Source organism: Vicugna pacos, chromosome 11, assembly GCF_048564905.1.
Source record: "Vicugna pacos chromosome 11, VicPac4, whole genome shotgun sequence".
NCBI classification, from domain to species: Eukaryota; Metazoa; Chordata; class Mammalia; order Artiodactyla; family Camelidae; genus Vicugna; species Vicugna pacos.
In genome coordinates, this window is record NC_132997.1 from 56,927,832 (window position 1) to 56,953,768 (window position 25,937).

Sequence of the window (25,937 nt, forward strand, 5' to 3'; positions counted from 1 at the left end):
ACTCAGAACTGTTGCCTGCCAGGTCCTACCACAGTCTTTAAGACAGGTTAATTAGATGTTCCCTCCCTAAAAGAAAACACAGGGTTGATTACATAGCTTTTGCTCCAGCCATACTCACATTTTTTTCACTCAACATTTTGTCTTTTATTCCTATATTAAGTCTGTATAGCTGCATACTGACTATTTCTTTCCCTTTTGTTCATGTTTAAGTCTGCTGAGGCAGTCTGTCTCTTACTGTGGATTAATTCCCGAGACATCCCTCCCTTTATGTCTGCATACACTTGTACCCCTGTCTGGACTACAGTTTGCTTTAAATCCCCTTTCTTAACAAATGGAACAGTTTTGCAAAACCAAGCTTAACCCAACTGGACTGCCTCCCTTTGTAGAACCTTGAAACTGTAACATGACAGAAGATACCCAAAGACACAGAGTTCCCAAAGCACAGAGAATTTAGCAAGAGTCACACTGTCATTTAAAATAGTTCCCACATTTTAACTTAAAATCTGGGCCTTAAAAGAAAAGAAAAATTTCTAATTATTTTAAAAGAAAAAAAAATTTAATCTGATTGCATGGTCATGGATTTGCTCCAGAGCCACAACAGGAACAAATGCCCACCAAGACAGAAATGTAGGTAAGGAATGCTTACCTCAGAAAAAAATCGAATAATCTGGTTAAACTGCTTCCTTCAATTATGATACAGGTTAATATTTAAAGTAAATATTAAGGAAATGGTAAGGAAAAGGAATTAAAATCTGAAGAATCTGTTTCTTCTTAAAAATAACATCTACTACTACTCTATCATGAACCTGTTGAACTGCTACCAATGTATAAACTGTATACCCTACCTGCACACACACAGCAAAATGCTGCCTCTGAATGACAAAGACTGATCTATTCTGAACCATTTTCATGACACCAGTCTCTTAGGAAGGTCCAGGACAAGATTTGTTTTCAAACACATAATAGTGAGGTCTGCTCATCTTCTGAAGTGTTCACTTTTGAGTTCTAAGCATTTTTAACGGCTACTATTAACTTCCTAGTTAAGCTTTTGCTCTTTTTGCTGTCTGTCAAAGAAAAGTCCGCTTAGAGAACTGGACTGCATAAGACTGATAAGGGAGAATTGGAGCAACCTAGTTACTGCTGCTAATCAAGGGTTTAAAGCAACAGATTTTTCTGACAATGCTGAATCCTTGGTAGTTTGTAGCTTCTTGAGGACTTTTTTTCAATATAGGGTGGTAAAATTGTATACATCTCCTCGTCCCCACCTCCTGCAGATTTAGGCGGCTTTTTCCTTCTAGGTTTTGTATCTCAGCTTATCAAATAACCTCTGTTTCCACACATTTATAAAACTATCGGATACTACAAAGTATAAAGGCTATGAGTCCTCAGCTGTGTAATCTCAGGGTAAACTGAGTCTCAGTGGCTTTCCTTCCCACTAGTCTTTCTCAAATGATGACCTTACCGGCCATATCTCTAAAATGATTTGCAAATACTAAGTTCCTTCCCCTCAGAATACATTTATATCCATACCTCCCCAAAACACCTGTTACAAGCCCTGGATGTAAGTCAACTTAGAAAACATCTAACTCATTCCAATCACATTAATTTTCAAACTAGCATTAAATTCACAATTCCACTCTGAAACACAAGGCTATTTTTAATGAAGTCTAAACTACAAATCAAATCAGCTGAGTGGGACTAACTAATCACACTTAAGTCCTATCTCCATAATTAGGACTAATGGGATCCAACAGGCTGCCTTTATCTTTTCTACTCCAGAGAAAGTCACAGAATTTAGATACAGAGAAGGGTGGAGAGGCGGTTAAAGCCCAAGTCTTTATTTGAAGACTTAAAACTAAGTCTAGGGGATGTAGGTTAGGAATGAAAGTTTCCCACTTTTACATATTCAGAATATCCTACTAATCCACGCACAGCATATGCTGATCATTCCATTTTAACGTGTGTTAGATACATGTAACAAGTGGTCATTTAAATATTATTTCACTATTCATCCACAACATGGTTTTCTTAAATAGTGTAATATATTCTTTTCTTTATAGTGACTACAAATTTAACATTTTGACTCATAACAAAATACAGTTTCAGAAATATTTAAAGAGCACTAGCTGCCATTTAACATTGTCTAAAGCTCCCATAAAACTCACCACAAAAATCCACAGGTTTACGGGGTACATACAATGCACTCAGCCCTACAACTGAAGGGTATCCACTTCAGTGGCAAAACTAATTTTTCAAAAATGAGACTTGAAATTGTCTCTGCAAATTACTGAATTGTAGGCAAAAATCAATGACATGAGAGGACTTATCCAAACGAGTGTCCACTGTTTTGTCTCTATTTCAGCAGAAAGGCAACACAGGAGGGGCAGACTCTGCCTGGGCTAAAAACAAGGCTCTGATCATCATACTGGCCTACAGGGAAAGGAGTGCCTTCCTCTAGCAGAAAGACTACAGGGCATACTCTAAGAAAGGCGGCCACATCAGTTTAGGATGCAGCAACACCATCCCAAAGCCTTTAGGTTTGGTACTCAGCCAACAGAACCCAGTCTGTACCAAGACCCACTTCTGAGTTCAACATATGCTAGCCTGTATGACTGGGATAAAATGAGGCGTTTGATAAGAATCAGATTATTCTAAATTTCATACCTAAAAGAAAGCTATCAGCAGCATGATACTATAGGCAGGAATTTTCACATGAAACATTCAGAAGGGAAGCTAAAGAAAGACCACAGGAAAGAGTTTCAATGGGTTCTGCATTATCAGCATCTTAGAAAACAAAAAATCAGTGAAAATAAATTGGTTGGAATTAAATTAGCTATTACTTTCAGAACACGAAATGGCTATTTGAAATCCAGACTCCTCTATAATAACTAAGATGAATTGGCAGATTTGAATTGCAATTATTACTTCTGTCTTTGGGGACAGTCAGGCTCAGCAAGCTGTGTTCAGGACCCAGTTACCAATATGGTATATGCAAACCTTTACGGCTTAGAAAGGCTGGGTTAGGAGGAGCTGGGAAATCGAACACACTTGAAAAATAATCCAGGCTGATGTTCTAGGGGTCAGCAGTGTCCACCTGGTATATGCAGGGCAACAACACATCACTACTACTGTGACTTTCATTCTAAATAAAATGTTGAAAGATACTGGAGGAAAGAAACTGCCCTGCAGTTTTACTCAGTACATCTTAAAAAGAGTACTCACCTGCAGCCTTTTTGTGACAGGAAATAGCCTCTTCGTATTTCCCTGCAGCTAATAAACGATCTGCTCGTCTGCTCTGCTGATGAGCCTAGAAGACAAACATTTCTGAGTTCCTCTGACTTAAAAAAAAAAAAAAAACCACTTCTAAGAAAATAGTTTCTTGCCACACATCAAACCATGACAGCTATACCTAAAGCTGGGGAATGCATTAGGGTAGCATCTGAGAGGACTGACAATGTCTCTCAGCTCTACCAATAAGCAATCAGGGTTAACACCAGGCACTAACTCCTTTACTGACCCACATTCTTCAGAGATTAATCAAGAGTTATAATCAGATTGTTACTCAAAATGTGTATCTTCTTGGTTTTTAACAAGCTCCTTTCAAACAAGTGTTATTTTGTAGAAACCACCAGTTAGTAGTTTACAACCTACAACCAGAAAATTACTTACCACATAGTAATGTTCAAATTTCTCTTGTATCAACTCACTCTTCCTTTTCAACATTATAGCTACTATTTGTTTTTAAGACAAAAAAATGTTTACATTATACAGTTGAGGAATTAATGATACTGATATTTAATATTATGGTGCAGATGTTTTCAGGTCCAACTCATCAAAACAAAAAATTCAGAAGTACTGAAAGCAAATGGATTAAATGATCAGTCACTGGCCTCCTTCTATTTGTGTTATATTTAATATTACAGTTTTGTGAATGTGTTTCATCTCTTACATAAGGAGGTACAACAGACTCATAGTGGTCAAGTACCTTACATAAGGTTATAGTTAGCAGGCAAGGAGAAAGACAAAAATGATCAGTTTCGAACTAGTGTAATGTTCCTAACTAACAAACTCACAGGTAATTTAGCAAAGCTTCTTAAAGCGAAAAGCACTGTACACTCATGTTCACAGCAGCATTATTCACACCAGTCAAAAGGTGCAAGCAACCCAAGCATCCATCAATAGATGAATGAATAAACAAAATGTGATACATATACACAAAGTACAATTATTCAGCCTGAAAAAGGAAATTCTGACACATGCTACAACATGGATAAATTTTTTCTTTTCAACAGATAAATTTTTGAGGTTTTAAGCTAATAATGAAACATAAAATGAGCCAGTTACAAAAGGACAAATACTCTATGATCTCACAGGAGGTATCTGAAGTGCTCAAACTCATAGAAACAGAAAGTAAACTGCGGGTTGCCAGAGGCTAGGGGGAGAGAAAAGTGAGGCGCTGTTGTTCAATGGAAGTAATTTTGTAAGATGAAAAAGTTCTGGACATTTGTTGCACAGCAAAGTGTATATTCTTAACACTATTGAACTATACACTTAAAAATAATAGAGGACAAATTTTATGTTATGTGTACTTTACCTCAGTTTTTTAAAAACGCCAAAAAGCAAATCTATCAGGTGTAAAATGACTTATCTTGAAGCTTTTCCAAAAATGTGCCATCGATTTCTTTTTTTGGAGGGGGAGGTAATTAGGTTTATTTATTTATTTATAGGCCATCCTGGGGATTGCACCCAGGACCTCTTGCACACTAAGCATGCGCTCTACCACTTGAACTATACCCTCCCCTGTGCCACTGATTTCTCAAAAAAATACATCAGAGAATCACTTTTGCAACTCAGATTAGAAATATTCTGGGCATGTTTATAAATCATGCTCAGTGTAAAACAGCGGTAAAGGCAACAGTGGGGAACAGTACTTCCAGCAATGCATGCTGTTTGCATTCCTTCATTTCTGCCTTTGTAAGGAAGAAACAAGCAACACTCTTAAAAAGCAAGGTTGTCCCTTTCAATTGTTTCAGAGGCTTTTTATTCTTCAAATAGTAATTGAACTTTTTCTCTAGGTCTCAATTTATTCCTGAAAAGAATAATGAGTAACAAGAAGTGATTAAGAGCTTAAAATAATTTTAACCATGGAGTCTCGGATTGAGCAAAAAATATCGCCTGAGCATAGGAGTATTATACAGTACCCAGAAATGTTACAGATCTTTTTGGGAAGAGAATGTACTTGAGGAAGAAAGCTATGTTATGATCAACATAATTTCTCTAAGAAATGTGTTCTGAGAGGATAGCTAAAGCAAGTGGTCCTCAATCAATAAGATTCTAGGTACGGAGGAGGGAAATGAAAGGAGTGAATCTACACATACCTTTACCTTTCTAAGCTTTGACAGAAGCCTGATAAGAGACAAATGTTCTCTGAAATCCCAAACTACTTCCTAACTAGGGTGGCACAGTGCAGACCCAGCCCTACCAAAACCTGGGGCACTAGGCTCAAGTCCTCATTCTCCCACTAAACCAGCCAAGTTATCTCATCCTTCAGGGCCTGTTTCTTCACCTGTAAAATGATGGAGTCAGACCAAAACTGTGCTGCTCAAGTTTTAATTTATGGATTCCAGATCACCTGAGGATCTGGTTAAACTGCAGACTCTGATTCAGCAGGGCCTGAGATTCTACCCTGGTGAGGCTGAAGCTTCTGACTCCTGGGCACACTTTGAAAAGCAGGGATGAGATGCTCTCTTGAGGTTATCTCACTCTAACACTATGTCTCTATCCTGTCTCTTGATTAATCACATTCTACCTTGTACTATATTTATTTATGAGTTATTTACATTTATTTACATATATTTATGAGTTAAATACATTTACCTAGTTAAACTTCAAGCTCTGTGGTAACAGAATTGTTTCTTGAACACCAAATGAACAAAAAGTAGAGAGGACAGGACCTCATGGCTCCTCTAACTGCCCTTAAACCTCCCCCATGTAAAATCCAATCTCTGATCCCTCTGCCAATTCAGGAGTTACATCTCATTTTAAAGCACACATCTACTCTAGGTTATCTGGTAATCAAACCACAGCAATCGAATTCCCTAGTGAAAAATACAGGTCTTGTTAGACACCCAGCAAACGCAGACTCTGGATACAGCTTGACTGTCTAGGTGAACACTTATTTGACACACCTGAACTTGGCTTTCTTAACTTCCTGCCTCAGTTTTCTCATCTTCAAAATGAGAATGTTGTGAAAATTAAACCAGTTAAAAAATAATAAGAGCACTGGAGGTACCTACCATCATAAAGTTAACGATGTGGTTGGGGAGACTAGACTAAACTGCTTTATTTTTTCCAATTAAAGATACTCTAGGGATCTCATTTTTATAGTAATTCTTATTTTAAAAACAATCTTTAATGATCTCTCTTAATAGTAAAGTTGATCTCCCTTTAAATACTGTTCTTGGTATAATCACAGCATTAAAAGTATTAAATCTATAAATATGTTTCTTTGGTGATTCAAAATAAAACAAGAACAAGAAGCAACTGAAATGGGAATGACCATTGGCTAGGGATTCTAAAAGTCATCCGGGCAGTAGGTTCTGTAATTACTGAAACCATGTTTCTCTTTGGCCAAGAATATCAAGATGCACTAAAATTTTATGGGGAAGGCTCTATCTCAATACTTTGTATTCATTCAAAAATGATAAGCTACTGCAGGTCTTTATGAGTAATTTCACTAACAATTCAAATAATGTTTAAGCCAAGAATGTATCTATTTTGGGTACTAACCAAAACTGAGCTTGAATTTTATTTATTTTCCTCTTAAATATAAAATATCAATATTTATCAGGAAACTTTAGATAGAAAAGGTAACACTTCAAGAATTTCAACTCCAGGAGCACCAACATATGTAAGGCAAATATTAACAGAACTAAAAGAAGAAATAGACAGCAATGTAATAATAGGGGACTTTAATACCCCACTTACATCAATAATAGATCATCCAAACAAAAAAATGAGGAAACATAGGCCTTAAATGACATATTAGACAAGATGGAAATATACACTGAACATTCCATCCAAAAGCAACAGAATACACATTTTTCAAATGCTCAAGGAATATTCTCCAGGACAGATCATATGTCAGACGACAGAATAAATCTTAACAAATTTAAGAAGACTGAAATCACATCAAAGCACCTTTTCCAGAAACAATGGTATGAAACTGGAAATCAGTTATAAGAGAACTGGAAAAGCCATAAATATGTCAAGAGTAAACACATGCTACTGAACAACAGGTGAAAGAAACCAAGGGAAAAACTTTTAAATGCTTTGAGACAAATGAAAATGGAAACAAAACATACACCAAAATGTGTAAGCAGCAGCAAAAGCATTTCTGAAAGGGAAGTTCATAGGGATAAATGCCTACCTCACAGAACAAGAAAAACCTCAAACAGTCTAACTTTACACCTCAATGAACTAGAAAAAGAAAAATGAAGTTCAAAGATAGAAGAAAGGAAATAACAAAGGTCAAAGAAAAATACAGACAAGAGACAAAACAAAAGATTAAACTAAGAGCTACTTCTTTGAAAAGACTAACAAAATTGACAAACCTATAGATACACTCACCAAGAAAAAAAGACTCAAAATAAAATCAGAAATTAAAGGTGTTAGGAGATGGTGGAGACCACGAGCTTGCCTCTCCTCACGACTACAACAAAACCCCAACTGACTGCTAAAGCACCATCAGAAAAAAAAAAAAATAAGAAGAAGACTAGAAACTAGCAAAAAAGATCTTCATCTGGAAGGGAAGTACACAGCGGGACGTTAGGAGGGGAGTGCTCACAATATAATACGACCTTGTATCCCCTGGGTGGGCAACCCATAAGCTGAAGAATAATTAAGTCACAGAGGTCCTCCCACAGCAGTGAGAGCTCTGAGACCCACATCAGGCTCCCCAGCCCAGGGTTCCAGCTCTGTGAGGAGGAGACCCCAGCACATCTGGTTTTGAAAACCAGTGGGGCTTAACTTCAGGAAACCCACAGAACTGGGGGAGATAGAGACTTCATTCTCTTGGGAAGCATACACAGAATCTTGCATGTGCCAGGTCCAAGGGCAGAGGCAGTGATTTCACAGGAGCCTGGGCTAGAAAATCCTGCTGGTTTTGGAGGGTCTCCTGGGGAGGCAGAGGACTGCTGCAGCTCACCCAGGGGATATAAAAGCTGGTGGCAGACATTCTGGGAGTGTTCATCTACATGATCTTTCCTGGAGGCTGACATCTTGACTAGATCACTAGCACGCAGCCCCACCAAACAGCCTGTAGGCTTAAGGGCTGGGAAGCCTCAAGCCAAACAATATACTGGGTGGGAACACAGCCCCACCCATCAGCAGACTTCCTGAGCCACAAACACCTCCAGAGATGCCCCTAGACATGGCCCTAGCCACCAGAGGTCCAGGACCAAGCTTCACCCAGCACTGGGAAGGCACAAACTCCTCCTCTCAGGAAACCTGCGTAAATCTCTAATCCAGCCTCATCCACCAGGGGGCAGATACTAGAAATAAGGAAACAACAATCCCAATACTTATGGAAGGAATCCACAAACAGGCCAGACTCTATACTGGGACCGGCTGGACTCTAACCCTTGGGTGACAAGAGAAGATTGTACTGCTGGGACCCAGAGGATGCCTTCCAAAGAAGGTCACCTCTCCAAGGTCAAGAAATGTAACTAACCTACCTAAAAATACAAATAGAAAGAAAAACAATATGAAGTGGCAGAGGAGTACCTCCCAGGCCAAAGCACAAGATAAAATCACAGAAGAAGTGATAAGGAGATAGGCAATTTATCTGAGAAAGAGTTTAGAGTAATGATGGCAAAGATATTCAGAGAACTCAAGAGGAATATAGATGCACAGAGCCAAGTTTTTAGCAAAGAGTTGGAAAACAAAGAATACCCAGAGTTGAAGAATGAAATCACTGAAATGAATAACACACTAGAAGGAATTAAGAACAGACTAAATGAGGCAGAAGAACAGATCAGTGAGCTAGAAGACAGATTAGTGGAAATCACTACTCCAGAGAAGAAAAAGAAAAATGAAAAGAAATGAGGATACTTTAAGAGAAATCTGGGACAACATGAAGTGCACTAGTATTCACATTATAGAGGTCCCAGAAAGAGAAGAGAGAAAGGAACTGAGAAAATTTTTGAAGAGATAATAAACAAAAACTTCCCTAACATGAGAAAGGAAACTGTCATCCAAGTCCAGGAAGCAGAGAGTTCCACACAGGATCAACCCAAAGAGGGCCACACCAAGGCACACAGTCATCAAATTGACAAAAATTAAGGATAAGGGGAGAATATTAAAATGAGCAAGAGAAAAGCAACAAATAGCATTCAAGGGAATCCCCATAAGGTTATCAGCTGGTTTTTCAGCAGAAACTCTTCAGGCCAGAAGGGAGTGACACAATATATTTAAAGTGATGAAAGGGAAAAACTTATAACCAAGAATATTTTATCCAGCAAGGCTCTGGTTATACTTGATGGAGGAATCAAAAGCTCCACAGACAAATAAAAGCTAAAAAAATTCAGCACCATCTGACCAGCTTTACAACAAATGTTAAATGGAACTTCTCTAGTCATCAAACCACAACAACAACAAAAACAACTACAAAAACAAACCCAAAACAATTAACTAAATGGCAATAAGAACATACATATCAATAATTACCTTAAATGTAAATACATTAAACGCACCAACCAAAAGACATAGACTGGCTGAATGGACACAAAAACAAGACCCATATATATATGCTGTCTACAAGAGATCCACTTCAGGGCTAGAGACACATGCAGATTGAAAAGTAAGAGGACAGAAAGAGATATTCTATGCAAACGGAAACCAAAAGAAAGCTGGAGGAGCAATACTTTTTTCAGACAAAATAGATTTTAAAATAAAGTGTTACAAGAGCCAAAGAAGGACATTACACAATGCTTAAGGGATCAATCCAAGAAGAGGATATAACAATTGTAAATATATATGCACCCAACATAAGAGCACCTCAATATATAAGGCAATTGTTAACAGACATCAAAGAAATCGGCGATAACAAAAAAATGGGGGGGGGGAGTTTAACACCCCACTTACATCAAGGAATAGATCATCCAGACAGAAAATCAGTAAGGAAATACAGGCCCTATATAACACATTAGACCAGACGGACTTAACTGTTATCTATAGAGCATTGCATCCAAAAGCAACAGAATACACACTCTTCGCAAGTGCACATGGAACATTCTCCAGAATCGACCGCATGCTGGCCCACAAAACTAGCTTCAGCAAATTTAAGAAAACTGAAATCAACATGCGGAGGTTAAACAATATGCTACTAAACAACCAATGGATCACTGAAGAAATCAATGAGGAAATCAAAAAGTACTTTGAGAAAAATGAGAATGAAAACACAATGATCCAAAACCTCTGGGACACAGCAAAAGCAGTTCTCACAGGCAAGTTTACAAGTGATACAAAGCCTACCTCAGGAAACAAGAAAAATCTCAAGTAAACAACCTAACCTTACATCTAAAACAGCTAGAGAAAGAAGAAACAAACCCCAAAGTTAGAAGAAAAGAAACCATAAAGAAGGAAAAAAAACCTAAAAAAATAGCAAAATAACAAGAAAACAAAAAGAAATAAAGATTAGAGCAGAAACAAATGAAATAGACTTATTATAAAAAAAGCAAAGATCAATGAAACTAAAAGCTGGTTCTTGGAAGAGATAAACAAAACTGATAAACCTTTAGTAAGACTCATCAAGAAAAAAAGGGAGAGGGCCCAAATGAATACAATCAGAAATGAAAAAGGAGAAGTTACAACAACACAGAAATGCAAGGGCTCATAAGCGGCTACTAGGAACAACCATACACCAACAAAAAGGACAACATAGAAGAAATAGACAATTTCTTAGAAAGGTACAATTTGCTAAGACAACCAGGAAGAAACAGACACCAGGACAGACCAATTAACAGTACTAAAATTGAATCAGTAATTTAAAAATTTCCAAAAAACAAAAGTCCAGGATCAGATGGCTTCACAGGTGAATTCTACCAAACATTTAGAGAAGAGTTAACACCTATCCTTCTGAAACTACTCCAAAAAACCGCAGACGAGGGAACATTTCCAAACTCATTCTATGAGGTCACCATCACCCTGATACCAAAACCAGACAAAGGGAAGGAAGGAAGGAAGGAAGGAAGGAAGGAAGGAAGGAAGGAAGGAAGGAAGGAAATTACAGGCCAGTAACACTTACGAATGCAGATGCAAAAATCCTCAACAAAATACTCGCAAATCAACTCCAACAATGTATTAAAAGCATAATATACCATGATCAAGCAGGATTTATCCCAGGGATGCAAGGATTTTCCAATATTGGCAAATCAATGTGATACACCACATTAACAAACTGAAGAATAAAAACCATTTGATTATCTCAACACATGCAGAAAAAACTTTTGATAAAATTCAACATCCATTTATGATAAAAACTGTCCAGAAAGTGGGCAAAGACAGAACATACCTCAACATAATGAAGACCATATATGACAAACCCACAGCTAACATCATACTCAATGGTGGAAAGCTGAAAGCATTTCCTCTAAGATCAGGAACAAGACAAAGATGCCCACTCTTGCCACTTATATTCAACATAGTTTTGGAAGTCCTAGGCATAGCAATCAAAGAAAAATAAAAGGAATTCAAATTGGAAATGAAGAAGTAAAACTCACTGTTTACAGACAACATGATATACATAGAAAACCCTAAAGAAGCGACCAAAAAACTACTATAAGTCACCAATGAATGTGGTAAAATTGCAGGATACAAAATTAATATACAGAAATCAGTTGCATTTCTATATACTAACAACAAAATAGCAGAAAAAGAAATGAAGGAAGCAATACCATTTACCATTGCACCAAAAAGAATACAAAACCTAGAAGTAAACCTACCCAAGGAGGCAAAAGACCTGTACTCCGAAAACTATAGGACACTGATAAAAGAGACTGAAGATAACATTAACAAATAGAAAGATAACACCATGTTCTTCGGTTGGAAGAATCAATACTGTTAAAAGGGCCATCCTACCCAAGGCAATATATAGATTCAATGCAGTCCCTATCAAATTACCAGTGACATTTTTCACAGAGCTGAAACAAAAAAATGTTAAAATTTGTATGGAAACACAAAAACCCTGAATAGCCAAAACAATCTTAAAAAAGAATGGAGCTGGGAGAATCACGCTCAATGACTCCAGACTATACTACAATGTTACAGTAATCATAAGAGTATCACACAGATCAATGGAACAGGATAGAAAGTCCAGAAATAAATCCACGCACTTATAATCAATCTATGACAAAGGAAGCAAGAATATATAATGGAGAAAAGACAGTCTCTTTAATAAGTGGTGCTGGGAAAACTGGACAGCTACCCATAAAAGATGGAAATTAGAACATCCTCTAACCATGTACAAAAATAAAATGGATTAAAGACTTAAAGGTAAGATCAGATACTATTCAAACTCCTAGAGGAAAACATAGGTAGAACATTCTTGGACATAAATCATAGCAATATATTTTTTGAACCAGCTCCTGGAGTAATGGAAATAAAAGCAAAAATAAACAAATGAGATCTAATTAAACTTAAAAGCTTTTGCACAGCTAAGGATACCATCAACAAAACAAAAAGACAACCTACAGAATGGGAGAAAATATTTGCAAATGATGCAACTGACAAGGGACTAATTTCCAAAGTGTACAAACATCTCATACACCTTAACATTAAAAAAAAAAAACCAACCCAATCAAAAAATGGGCAGAAGACCTAAACAGAATCTCTCCAAAGAAGACAAATGGCCAACAAGCACACAAAAGATGCTCAACATCACTGACTGTGAGAGAAATGCAAATCAAAACTACAATGAGGTATCACCTCACACCAACCAGAATGGCCATCATTAAAAAGTCTACAATCAATGCCGGAGAGGGTGTGGAGAAAAGGGAACCCTCCTATACTGCTGGTTGGAATGTAAACTGGTGCAGCCACTAGGGAGGATAGTATGGAGGTTCCTTAAAAAACTAAAAATAGATTTACCGTATGATCCAGCAATCCCACTCCTGGGCATCTACATGGAGAAAAATATAATTCAAAAAGACATATGCACCCAAATATTGACAGGAGCACTATTTACAATAGCCAAGACATGAAAACAACCCAAATATCCATCAACAGATGACTGGAGTGTTGTGTGTATGTGTATGTATGTATATGTATGTATGTGTGTGTATATATATATATATGTATGTATGTATATATATATGTATGTATGTGTATATATTTATATACACACATACACACACACACACAATGGAATACTACCCAGCCATAAACAATAATAACAATGATGATGATGATGATGCCATTTGCAGCAACATGGATAGACCTGGAGATCGTCATTCTAAGTGGAGTAAGCCAGAAAGAGAAAGAAAAATGCCACATGATATCACTTACATGTGGAATCTTAAATAAAAGGACACAAAAGAACTACTTATTATTTATAACTTAGATGACTGATTTCTTGAATTTATGGGTAAGCATATTTGACTGTCCTTTATGACTGGATTACCACAGTGTGTTGATTCTTATTTTATGGCTGGCTTTATTTCTTTAATAACTATGTAAGTTTAAAAAGCTAAAGCTCTAAACTGTTCTTACAAACCAGTGAACAGTACATACATGTAAATTTTTTTAAATGTGCAGTATATTGAATATATGTATTTGCATGCAATATATTGGATATATACAGTCAAACTGTATTAATTTTACTTAATAAAGCTGAAAAATAAAACATTTTATTCTCTGAAGTATTTGTGTACCACTGTTATGTGATAAATTTGTAGCAGGTCATATAGTATTTTTCACTAATAGAAAGGCTGTATTTTTGTAGGGTGTAAATGGCCATCAGTCTTAATTCTTTGATTGAGAGGATATGTATGTAAACCTACAGAAAAAAAGACCATTTGAATTTAAACTTTGACCAAAAAATAAGAAAGACAGATGTCAGAACTGGTAACACAGAAATATAAAGGACCATAAAACATATTATGAACAATTATACACCAACAAATTTGGCAACTTAGAAGAAATGGATAAATTCCTAGAAACACAAAACTTTCTAGACCAAATCATGAAATAGAAAATGTGAACAGACCAATCACAGGCATTTATCAGAGATACGGCAAGTTCAGTTCCAGACCAGCACAATAAAACAAGTATCAGAATAAAAGGTGTCACACAATTTTTTTTGTTTCCCAATGCATAAAAAAGTTGTTTACACTATACTGTAGTTTATTAGGTGTGCAACAGCATTATGTCTAAAAAAATGTACATTCCTTAATTTAAAAATAATGCTATTGGAAAAATGGTGTCAATAAGTCACAAGATAGTCAGAAACCTTCAATTTGTTAAAAATGCAACATCTGTAAAGCTCGATAAAGCAAAAGCACAGTAAAAGGAGATATGCCTGTACTAGTAAGGAGACTGAATCAGTAATTGCAAACCTCACAACAAAAGTCCAAGGACCAGGCTGCTTCACTGGTAATTTCTACCAAAAATTCAAAGAATTAATACCAATTTTCCTCAAACTCTTCCCAAAAACGTAAGAGTAGAGCACACTTCCAAGAGTAGAGCACACTTCATATTACAAGGACATCATCACCCTGATACCAAATCAGACAAGAACACAAGAGGGAAGGGGGGAAGCTAATATCCCTGATAAACACAAGATACAAAAATCCTATGCAAAATATTAGCAAATGAATTCAACAACACATTGAAAGGATCATATAACATGGTCAAGTGGGATTTATTCCAGGGATGCAGGGACAGTTCAACAAATCACACTGATCCCAAAATCAATGTGATGACACAGTAACAAAATGAATAAAAATTACATGAGCATCTTAAGAAAAGGAGAAAAGGCATTTGACAAAATTCAGCTTCCACTCATGATTAAAAACACTCAACAAAGTTGCAAAATCAATATAAAGAAATCTATTGCATTTCTATTCACCAATAAGTTATCAGAAAGAGAAATTTTGTTTAAAAAAATCCCATTTACAATTGTATCAAAACGAATAAAATACTTACAAATAAATTTAACCAAAGAAGTTAAAGACCTGTAGACAAGAACTAAGACACTGATGAAATGGACTGGAAGAATAGTTACAATGTCCATACTACCCAAAGCAGTATAGAGATTCAATGCAATCTCCATCAAAATTCCAGTGGCATTTTTCACAGAAATAGAACAACCCTAAAATGTGTACAGAAACACAAAAGAACCCCAAATAGCCAAGGCAATCAGGAGAAAGAACAAAGCTGGAGGGAGGCATGATGCTCTTTGATTTCAAACTATCTTACAAAGCTACAGTACTCAAATAGTATGATATCAGCATAAAATGAAACACAAAGATCAACTGAAGAGAGCCCAGAAACAAACCCATGCATAAATGTTCAATTAACTGATGACAAAGGAGCCAAGAATATACAACAGAACAAGAACAGTCTCTTCAGTAAATGATGTTGAGAAAACAGGACAACAAAAGAATGTAACCGGACCACTATCTTATACAACGCAAAAATTAACTCAAAATGGACTAAAGAACTGAACATAAGACTTGAAACCATGTAACTCCTCAAAGAAAACATAGGTAAAAAACTCCTTGACACAGGTCTTGGCAATAATTTTTTAACTGACACCAAAAGCAAAAGTGACGAAAGCAAAAGTAAACAAATGAGACTACATCAAACTGAAAAGCTTACACACAGCAGAGAAAATCATCAACAAAATGAAAAAGCAATCTAGCAAATCGGAGAAAATATTTGCAAATCATCTATCCTATAAGGGGTCAATGTCCAAAACAACATAAATAATTCATAGACAGCCAATAAGTACATGAAAAGATGCTCAACATCACTAATCAGGGAAATGCAAATAAATCAAAACCACAATGAGATATCATCTCACATCTGTTACAATGGCAATTATCAAAAGGACAAGAAATAATGGTTATTTGCAATATATAAAAATAACAAATTATGCTATAATCAGAAACTAATGTTGCATGTCAATTATACCTCAATTTAAAAAAAAGGAAAATACAATCATTAGGAAAGTAATCACTAATGATTAGTAAACTGACATATATAGAAAAGAAAATATAACTAAGGCAGAAAAAAGGCCACTGATTTTTATGAAGGTCAGATTTATACAATTTTTTAAGAAGTCCAGAAGTTAAAATAGACAAAAAGATTGTGCTCACTTATATACCACCTAGGGAGATGAAAACGGGTCAGTGGAGTTGAAGTTCTCAACAATCTTCAAATACACAACAAAGCACTGTTAACCACAGACATCATGCTGTATACTACGTTCTCATAACTCATGTATCTTATAACTGCAAGTCTATACCTTTGAGTCCCTCGATCCATTATGTATGAGCTTATTTTTTGTAAATATTCTACATATATAAGTGAGATCATATAGTATTTTCTTTCTGACTTATTTCACTTAGCATAATACACTCAAGGTTCATCTGTTGTTACAAATAGCAAGACTGCATTCTTTTTCATGTCTGAATAATATACCATTATATATTTTATAATACATTATCATATATATTATAATACCATGTTTTCTTTATCTATTCATCCATCGATGGACACTTAGGTTGTCTCCATGTCTTGGTTATTGTAAAGAATGCTGCAGTGAACATGCAGGTGTATATATCTTTGAATGTTTTTTTAAATTATTATTCCCTTCAGAAAAATACCCAGAAATGGAATTGCTGGATTGTATGGTAGCTCTATTTTTAATTTTTTGAGGAACCTCCATACTGTGCATATGGGTTGCCTTTTCTCCACAACCATTCCAACACTTGTTATTTCTTGTCTTTTTAACAAAAGCCATTCTAACAGGTGTGAGGTCATCTATTTATCTGCATTTCCCTGATTGGTGATGTTGAGCATCTTTTCACATACCTGTTAGCCATCTATATGTCCTCTTTGGAAAAGTCTATTCAGATCCTCTCCCTGTTTAATCAGATTTTTTTCTTTTTGTTATTTAGTTGTGTAAGTTATTTACGTTATTTCAGATATTAATCCCTTATGGTATATATATGATTTACAAATATTTTCTCCCATTTAGCAGGCTGCTTTTTCATTTTGTTAATGATCTCCTCTGCTGTGAGTAAGCTTTTTAGTTTGATGTAACCCCATAGGACTATATTTTCTTGATATTCTTTGTTGTTTCAGTTCTTATTTTCTTTGCTTGTCTATCAACAACTGTTATAAGCAGCTTCTGATATGGCTTCCAATGACCCCTGCAAGTCCTGGTATTCACATCCTTATGTAACCTCCCCTCCTCAAATGTGGGCTAGACCTAGTGACTTGCATCTAAGGAAAAGAATACAGCCAATGTGATGGGGGTGTCACTTCCTTGATTAGGTTACAAAAGATTGTCACTTCCATCTTGGTAGCATTCTCTCTTCCTTGCTTACTTTAATGAAGCCAACAGTCATGTTGTCAGCTGTCCCAAGGAAAGGGTCACATGGAAGAAAAAAGTGGCCTGCCCTGCCAACAGCCATCAGGGAACTGAAGTCCTCAATCCAAAAGCCCTCTAGGAACTGAATCCTGCCATCAACCCTGTGAGTGAGCTTTTGGAAGCCAGTGGAGCCTTCAAATGGGACAACACCCCCAGATGACCTCCACCTTGACTGTACCCTTGTGAGAGATCTATAAGCAAAGAACTCAATTATATTATAATGTCCTTATTGCTGACACACAAGAAAAAAAAAGTGTGTTTTAACCTGCTAAATTTTGGAATAATTTATCTCAATAGAGAACATTTTAACAGGATGGCATATGTCTTTTATTGCAAGCTGCCTCAAATTCTATTTGGAAATAGATGTTTAAATAGGGAAAGCAGTGATTGGTCAATCCCTGTAGGGCTGTGATACCTAACAGTGAGTACTGGCAGTATTAGATTTTGCGATACCACAATCTCACATTAAGGTACTTTCTAGCATTTAGGGTGTAAACTGATTTTGAGAATCCCTTGGAAATGCTCAAGGAATTTGTATTTCTAATCCAGGTAGGATGAAGTAGCAGGGACTGCCTTAACCTCCAACTATAAACACTACAAAGCTGAGCAAAATACATGAAAACAATAGTTTACAGATAGGGAACAAAAAGTAACAGAAAGCTACATTTTCAAGAAAAGGAAAACACGTAAGGTGAGACCTGCTTTCATCTGGCTTTCTTTCTGAGTGTATTTTCCAAAATAGAGTGCAGGAAAATAAAGCCCAAGCAAAAGAAAGTATCTCACTGGGTAAAGGAGATAGAGACTGGAGCCACAAGGCTGGAATTTGAGGAGAGTCTAGGATTGGAAGGAAATGTAGTGAAGACACCCTAAAATTACGCATCAAAAACATCCTCTCAGGTCCTTGGCTAACTTCTAAGCTCCATAGGAACAGGGCACAATTCCAGGAAGCCTAGCAGAAGCTCTGCACAGTGAATTCAGAAGCCACAAAGTTTTGGGGGAAACAGGTTGCAGTCTGCACCTACAGAGTGTGTAACAACTTTGGTGAACACTTGGCTTTGAGTAGAGACCTCAAAGTCTGGGCGTGGAAGTAAGGACATTCTAGGCATTATGGATAAAACTAAAATAGACCCACCCTAATAAAGTTTAAATCAAGTGTAGACTGGATCAAGGTGATCTGCTAGTATTTGAACTGCGAGCCAGAACAACTTAACATTCTTTGCAGTAAGATAACAAATTTAGAATCTCTACAACATATTATCCACAATGTGTGATATATAATAAACTTACTAGGTATATCAAGCAGAGAAAAGTCACTGATAATAAAGAGAAAAAGACAACAGAAACAGACCCAGAGATTATCCAGATATTGGAATTAATAGCAAGGAACTCAAAATAACTATGCTTAAGATGTTAAAGAAAAAGAGGACACAGTAGATGAAAAGAAAACAAGAGAACAGGGTAAAAGTTATGTAAGAATAGGAACTTTCTCCTACTCAACGCTGAACCCTTAAAGGTCCAGAACAGTACCTGATAGTTATTACTCAATGTTTGCTGGTTAGTTGGATGGATCAATTAATGGTTAGTTGGATGGAAGGATGGAACCTAAGCTGAGTGTTGGTAACAAAACCAAAGATTGTTAAATGCCAACAGAACATTACTGTATTTCAGAGAAAATATCAGAATAAAACTCTGCATCAAAACCTATAATTAGTAACTATACATATGTATATACATCTATACAGATTGGTACATTTACTTCATTCACTATTTCATCCATCCAATCTTGAGGACATTTTAACCAGTAAAATGAAAGCATAATACAACAAAATGTTCTAAAACAACTTCAGACTTAGTAAACTTACTCTGTGTGTCCTGTACAAATTACTCCCTTGCTAAGTTCTCAGAAACAGCTAACACTTTCCACATACCCCACCCCTCTCTGTGAACTGCTCTTCTTCCTCAATAATCAATATAATCCCTGTGGAAGATGCCGTATTTTTATATTACTATGTCCCCAAGACACCTAACGAATCTCTTCCACCAGATTTTCAAACTTAGGACCAGACAGTATGTCAAGAAAGTTTTAAGTGGTTATAACTAATGTGATATTTTGGAGTTAGCCAGGTGGAAAATGTTAATCTGGAGAGACAGGAGTAAGGCAATCGAGTCTGAAGAGGCAGAACGGGAGAGTCTAATTAACTTTGAGCCCCAAGTCCCATATGTTCTTAGACCCACCTGCACTGTAGTCCTGCTCCCTTTTTTTTTTTTCCTTTTTTCTTCTTTTTAATTTTTGGGGGGATTAGGTATTTTTTAAATTTATATTTTTTTTTCCAATGGAGGTACTGGGGATTGAACCCAGGACCTCGTGCATGCCAAGCATACACTCTAACACTAAGCTATACCCTCCCCTGTCTGCCATTTCTTTTGATTCCAGTAAATTGTAACTTTTGGTTTAAGGTAATCTGAAGTGGGTTTCTATCACTTGCAACAAACAAAAATCCTAATTACAACCAGATAATCAAGTGACTGCCCTCACCAAGAACTACATGCTGCCTTAAAACTACAGGTTCACTATAATCTCCTTTCCCAAAATAAACAGTATTACCTTCTATTACTTTCTATTTACTTATTGCTGTGTCCCTAAGGAAAGCTGTATGTAAAGACGAAAAGAAAAGGAACACCATATCAAACACAATACTAGGAAGGTGCAGGAAAATGTAACATACTCCTAAACCTTGTGGTAGTGCCTTCAATGGAGAGCAAAGGAGAATCGTCATTCACTCCCCATTTCTGAATTTTACTGTGAGTCTTCTGTAGGAAAATAGTATCTCGTAACAGTAAATACTGAACTGACAAGTAATGTAATGCAATTGTATTTAGGATAACTGCCCAAGTGCTAGAGAGGTCCACAAAGGCCTTTTTGATGTCAAGCCAATTTCTCCCAAAGGCAGAAAGGCTTAACTGCATCTTTTTTCCTTCCCCAAGTTTCCAGTTTAGTTTTTTTTTTTTTTTCAAAGCTGCCACTGAAGAAAAATTACAGGATGCAACCCAGTAGTGAATCCTGAAATCAATCTAATGGGTCACAACCAGCATTTTAAAAAATCTAATAGTAAATATTAGATTGCATCATATATAGCACTACACCTACACACACACACATCATTATAAAGTTTGTTTTTTACCTTCTGTTTTGTTTTGCATGAAATTTATGAGGGTCCCTACATTTTACACAATTCCAGGAGGCACATCCATAATGTAGCAGCTGTGTACTGGTCATTGTGTAAAAATTTCTCATTTTGGATCACAGTCAAAACAAATGGGCAAGGAGGAAGGGTACAGCTCAGTGGTAGAGTGGGTCTTTAGCGAGCACAAGATCCTGGGTTCAATCCCTAGTACCTGCACTAAAAAAAGGCAGAGAGGGGGACTGATCTAATAGAAAGATGAATGTTTTATTTAGGATCCTGCTTTCAAATCCCACTATCACCACTTACACTGTAGTTCAAAGTTTTCATCAGTAAAATGGGGGAATATCTCATATAGCTACTAAGAAAACAAACGAAATAACAGATGCAAAGTGCCTGACGCCAACCCCAGCACTTAGTAATTACTGGATAAGCCTGAGTGCTCTACTGCCTTCCCCCAGAGTGCTTCAATTAAGCCTAGTCTAGCTTGTGACAGGATGAATATTCCTTGAAATTTTTCAGGGCAACAAGACAGTATGGTTCAGTGTTTTTTTCCCCAAACCTTAAAGATTTTGTTGTCAATATAATTAACATGGAATAGTTACAAAGACCCCAGTATGTACAAAACCATTCTTTGAACCATATCTGATTCCTTTTCTTATATGAGAACTGGCCACTCCAAAGGGAAGCTGTTTCTCAACACTCTCAGCACCCTTAGAAGAGCCAAAGGTATACAACACAACTGTGGTCACATGGGTCCTGTTCTTACAGTTTGCAGAGTAGGTAAGCAAAGCATGAGCAACAGTCATGTGTAATTTAAGGTCTGACATCACTTCCCAAATAGGCTGCAAACAAACCAAAGAACTAGAAATTATCTCACTCAAGTTTTGACATTTGTTAGCAGCACTCACATTGTCAAAATTAAATGTATGGAAAGAAATGCCTAAACATACACTAAGTAATTTTATAAGTTAAAATTTTTCCATATTAAAATTTGACAAAAAGAAAACTGATGAAACAAAACCCTGATTCAGAGTCCAAAGGATAACTATTCCCCCAACCCCACAGAAACACAATTTATCCTATTTTTCTTTTGACCAACTTCAAAAACCAGAAAACTAGAACACAATATTTGTACTATATATTAAAATATTTCAAACTGATCTCTTTTGTATCTTAAAAATTCACTGTGGGAAATAAACCTACAACCCTTACTGCAAACCTAACATAAAGAAATACTAGAAGAGGGAAGGATATAGCTCAAGTGGTAGAGCACATGCTTAGCATACAAAAGGTCCTGGGTTCAATCCCCAGTGCCTCCCCTAAAAATAAATAAGTAAACCTAATTACCTCCCCCCACTAATTCAAAAAAAAAAAATACTAGAGCCGAAACACTAAATACTGAGAGTCTACAGTTCAATATAAAGACCATACTGAAATGAAAATAAATGCATTAATATAGAAGCACTGCTAGAAAGAGGTCATGAATCAAAATAAGGTGTGATCCATAATAAATTTGATCTTATTACTTAATTTCTCTCAATCTAGGCTTATTTATCTGTAAAACTGGGAAGCACTTTGGTTCTTACTAAATTCCAAGGATGCTCTGAGGATATGTGATTATTAATCTAGGTACTGTAATAAGTCTTTATGCAATCAATTTGGACTATGATGTCATTAGAAAAAGCTTGTATACACTAATGGAATTTTCAAAGGCACTCAAAATCAGCACTGAGAAGTATTTCTCATGTTGAGTCAAATGGATACTACATCAGGTATCTCCTGACATAAAAGAATATGACAGTCTTCAAAAAATTCAATCTTCTAACGAAAACACTAATTTGAAAAGATACAAGCGCCCCAATGTTCATACCAGCATATTTACAACTGCCAAAATCTGAAAGCAACCTAAGTGTCCATCAACAGATGAATGGATAAATATGTTGTATATATATATATATATATATATATATATATATACACACACACACATATATATATACATATATACAATGCAATACTACTCAATCATAAAAAAGAATGAAATTTTGTCATTTGCAACAACATGGATGGACTTGGAGAGTTTTATGCTAAGTGAACTAAGTCAGACAAAGACAAATACTGTATGACATCACTTTCATGTAAAATCTAAAAAATAAACTAGTGAGCATAACAAAAAAACAACCTCACAAACAGAGAACAAACTAGTGGTTACCAGTTGGGAGAGGGAAGTGCAAGGGACAAAACAGGGGTAGGGGACTCAGAGGTACAAACTACTATGTATTAAATGAGCTACAAGAATGCATTGTGGAGCACAGGGGGGAAACAACCCAGTCTTCTAAACTGAGTGACAATATTCAGAGGCATGTCACTGGTACTTAGGAGCACAGTAAAAATGATTCAAGTAAATGTTAATCTCTGTTCTATTGTTATCATTCAAAAAACACCTAAGCTAGAACTCAGATCTTTGAAATCTCAAATGGTTTAAGAATTCTTGTCCACATAAATTTTATGGCTGGATTATGGAATTATGCTAGCCTCCTTAACAAGATTATTCAAAATTCTACTCTAGAAAAAGATAATACTATTGCCAACACTTAATTTTTCCTAAATTGGTGATTCTGCTGTTCCATCTACAACTGTCACTTAGTTCTAGTCCTTTCCTAAGCTACCACACACTAGTGGGGCAGTTGGCTGGAGTTATGCTGCAGCAAGCAGCCAAATAAAGTGAAGTTAGCTGGAACTAAACCAATGGTCACTTTGCAAGGACACTTGAACTTTGAAGCACTTTGTAAACTGCTGGTTATTTCTAATAATATTCCTGTTAAATTTCAGTATTTAGCCATTCAATATATTTCACTGCCAACTACATGTCACCTTAAAAACAAGAAAAGTGCAAGATATTTCCCTGATTTAAAAAAAAATCATAAATCTAGTCCAATTCTTTTAAGTATAAACAACTCTTACCAATGGGGGCAGGGCTCAACTTAATAAAACTGGGAGGTGCTTCTCATAGCAGCTAACCTGGCACCAGTCATTTGGGAACCACAGCTTTAAGTTCTAGAATCTTAAACTTTTTAAGCTCACCAAATCCAAACCTTATTTCACAAGTGAGATTTTAAATTAAAGGTTTTGGTCTGTATCATAATAGCTAATTTTTACACTTTACTATGAACGAGATACTGTTCTAAGCCTTTTACACTTATTTACTCCTTTAATCCTCACAACAAACCACAGTGAGGTCAACTAATTTGCCCAAGGTCACACAACTATTAAGCTACAAAGCCAGAATTCAAATCCAGACAGGTCCAGAATCTATACTCTTAAATCAACCAGGCTCTATTGCTTCTCTACAAGGCGGTTTAAATCCAGGTGTGCCTCTTCCACCACATTAGAAGTCTCAGAGTTCCAACGTGAGAAACTTAATTATTTTCCATACGTCCCTTTTCCCAATCCCACCATCGCAGGTGAACTGCAAACCTGTGGCTCTTAAAATTTCCTCCTGTCTGTCTGAAACCTGAAGTAAAAAAAAAAATTTATCCAAAATAGGTAGCTTCCCTACAAAAGATGCAGTGGCCAGTCAGAAAACAACTCGTGTTTCTCCTTGATTTAATGACAACACCTGAGATGCCTAAAAACGTAATAAGAAAATGAGCTAGCAACACTTTTTCTGAGAAAGGTAAACATCTACCATATTTTCCTGATGCCTAATGATGAAGCTAAGAACAAGGACGGCCCTGTCTTTTTCCCCAGGTGTCTCCAACTTACTTGAGAAGGGAGACTCTCAGTTTATGCCTCTAAAGGCAGGTGAGATATGGGTGAAGGGAAACAGGGATGAAAGCGGGTATGCTCCATTTCTCCACAGTGGGGAGGCTAAGACTTCAGCTCTCTGTATTGTAAGTTGGAACCAGCACTGCACACCATTTCTGCCTTGGCCAGCTTCAGTACCTCTGCTGCAGAGAGGAGGTTACGTGGCGCTTGGAGGCATTTCCTCCGGCCTGGAGAGGTGGCAGCCCCGTCCTGCGGGAGCCCCTCGCCCAGGGCCCTTGGGCGCCCGGAGGCGGTGGGACCTTCCCGGGGACCCCCGCAAAGGGCCGTCTGCCATAGTGTGGCCAGAGCCTCTGTAGCGCCACGCCTGCCTGCGCTCCCCAGCCTTTCAGACCACCCGCGCCAAACCCGCCTCCCAGCCTCCAGGGTTAGTGGCATGCGGGGACGAGACGGGACTCTTTAGGCAAAGGCGCCCCAGGGTGGACGCAACCCTCTGTGGGCCACTCACCAAGTTGAGGGGTCCTTCCATTACTTCCATAGACCCCGGGGTAAGCGGCGGCCTGAGGAAGAGGTGCGACGGAGCCCGGGGACATGGAGGAGAACAGAAGAAAAGCGCGACGGAGCAGCGGCGACTGCTACCTCTCTCCGCGACCAAGAGGCAGCGGCTAGCGCAAACAGAGAAACAACCACACCACTTCCTCCTCCGGCGCCGTGAGCCCGCCCCCCGCGCCGCCGCCACGCACGCGTCACGACGTCACACGCCGCCGGCTCAAGGCGGGAGTGAGGACAGGGAGGTGGGGCTCAGGGAAGGTGGGGCTCAGGGAAGGCGGGGCACGAACGGACGTACACTTCCTCGTGGGCCAGCTTTCCTCTCGCGAGAGGCTTATCTTTAAGAGTCCCCTGGCGTCGCATTAGGTGGTGCAACTTTGTAATTTAAATGAAAGTGGCTGAGTTCCGCTGGTGTCTCCCACTTCCTTCCACCCTAACTTTTCCCAAATTCCCTCTGCTTTTTCCACACTCTTTCTCTCACGTTTTCACCTTAATTCTTGCACCTGATTTTTTTTTTTTTCAAAAATGAGATTTGAGCTATGCCAAACCATGGACTGGACTAGAACCCGCTGGAGGGAGACAAACATGAATGATTCAGGACTCTACCCTCAAGTTGCTAACAAACTAATGAAGAAAATAATATGGGCCGAAATTAACCATATTTAATATTTGGTTCATTTAAGAATGAGTGTGAGGATTTTTTAAGAAACTGATTTACGCTGCAAAGAGAACAGATAGCTACGAAAGAGGCACCATGAGTTCTGCAACTTAAGTAAATTTTT

General features: G+C 37.3%; 1 protein-coding gene across 1 annotated transcript in view; it reads right to left on the reverse strand.

The window, feature by feature from the left end:
• Positions 1–25,531, reverse strand: part of NRBF2 (nuclear receptor binding factor 2) — a 29,257-nt gene extending 3,726 nt beyond the window's left edge. The window contains exons 1-2 of the mRNA XM_006214327.3: positions 25,115–25,531; positions 3,223–3,307 (exon numbers count right to left, since the gene is read on the reverse strand). Coding sequence (XP_006214389.1) covers positions 3,223–3,307; positions 25,115–25,144 — 115 coding nt within the window. The 5' untranslated portion in view covers positions 25,145–25,531. The remainder of the gene's footprint in view (positions 1–3,222; positions 3,308–25,114) is intronic.
• Between the last annotated feature and the right edge of the window lie 406 nt (positions 25,532–25,937).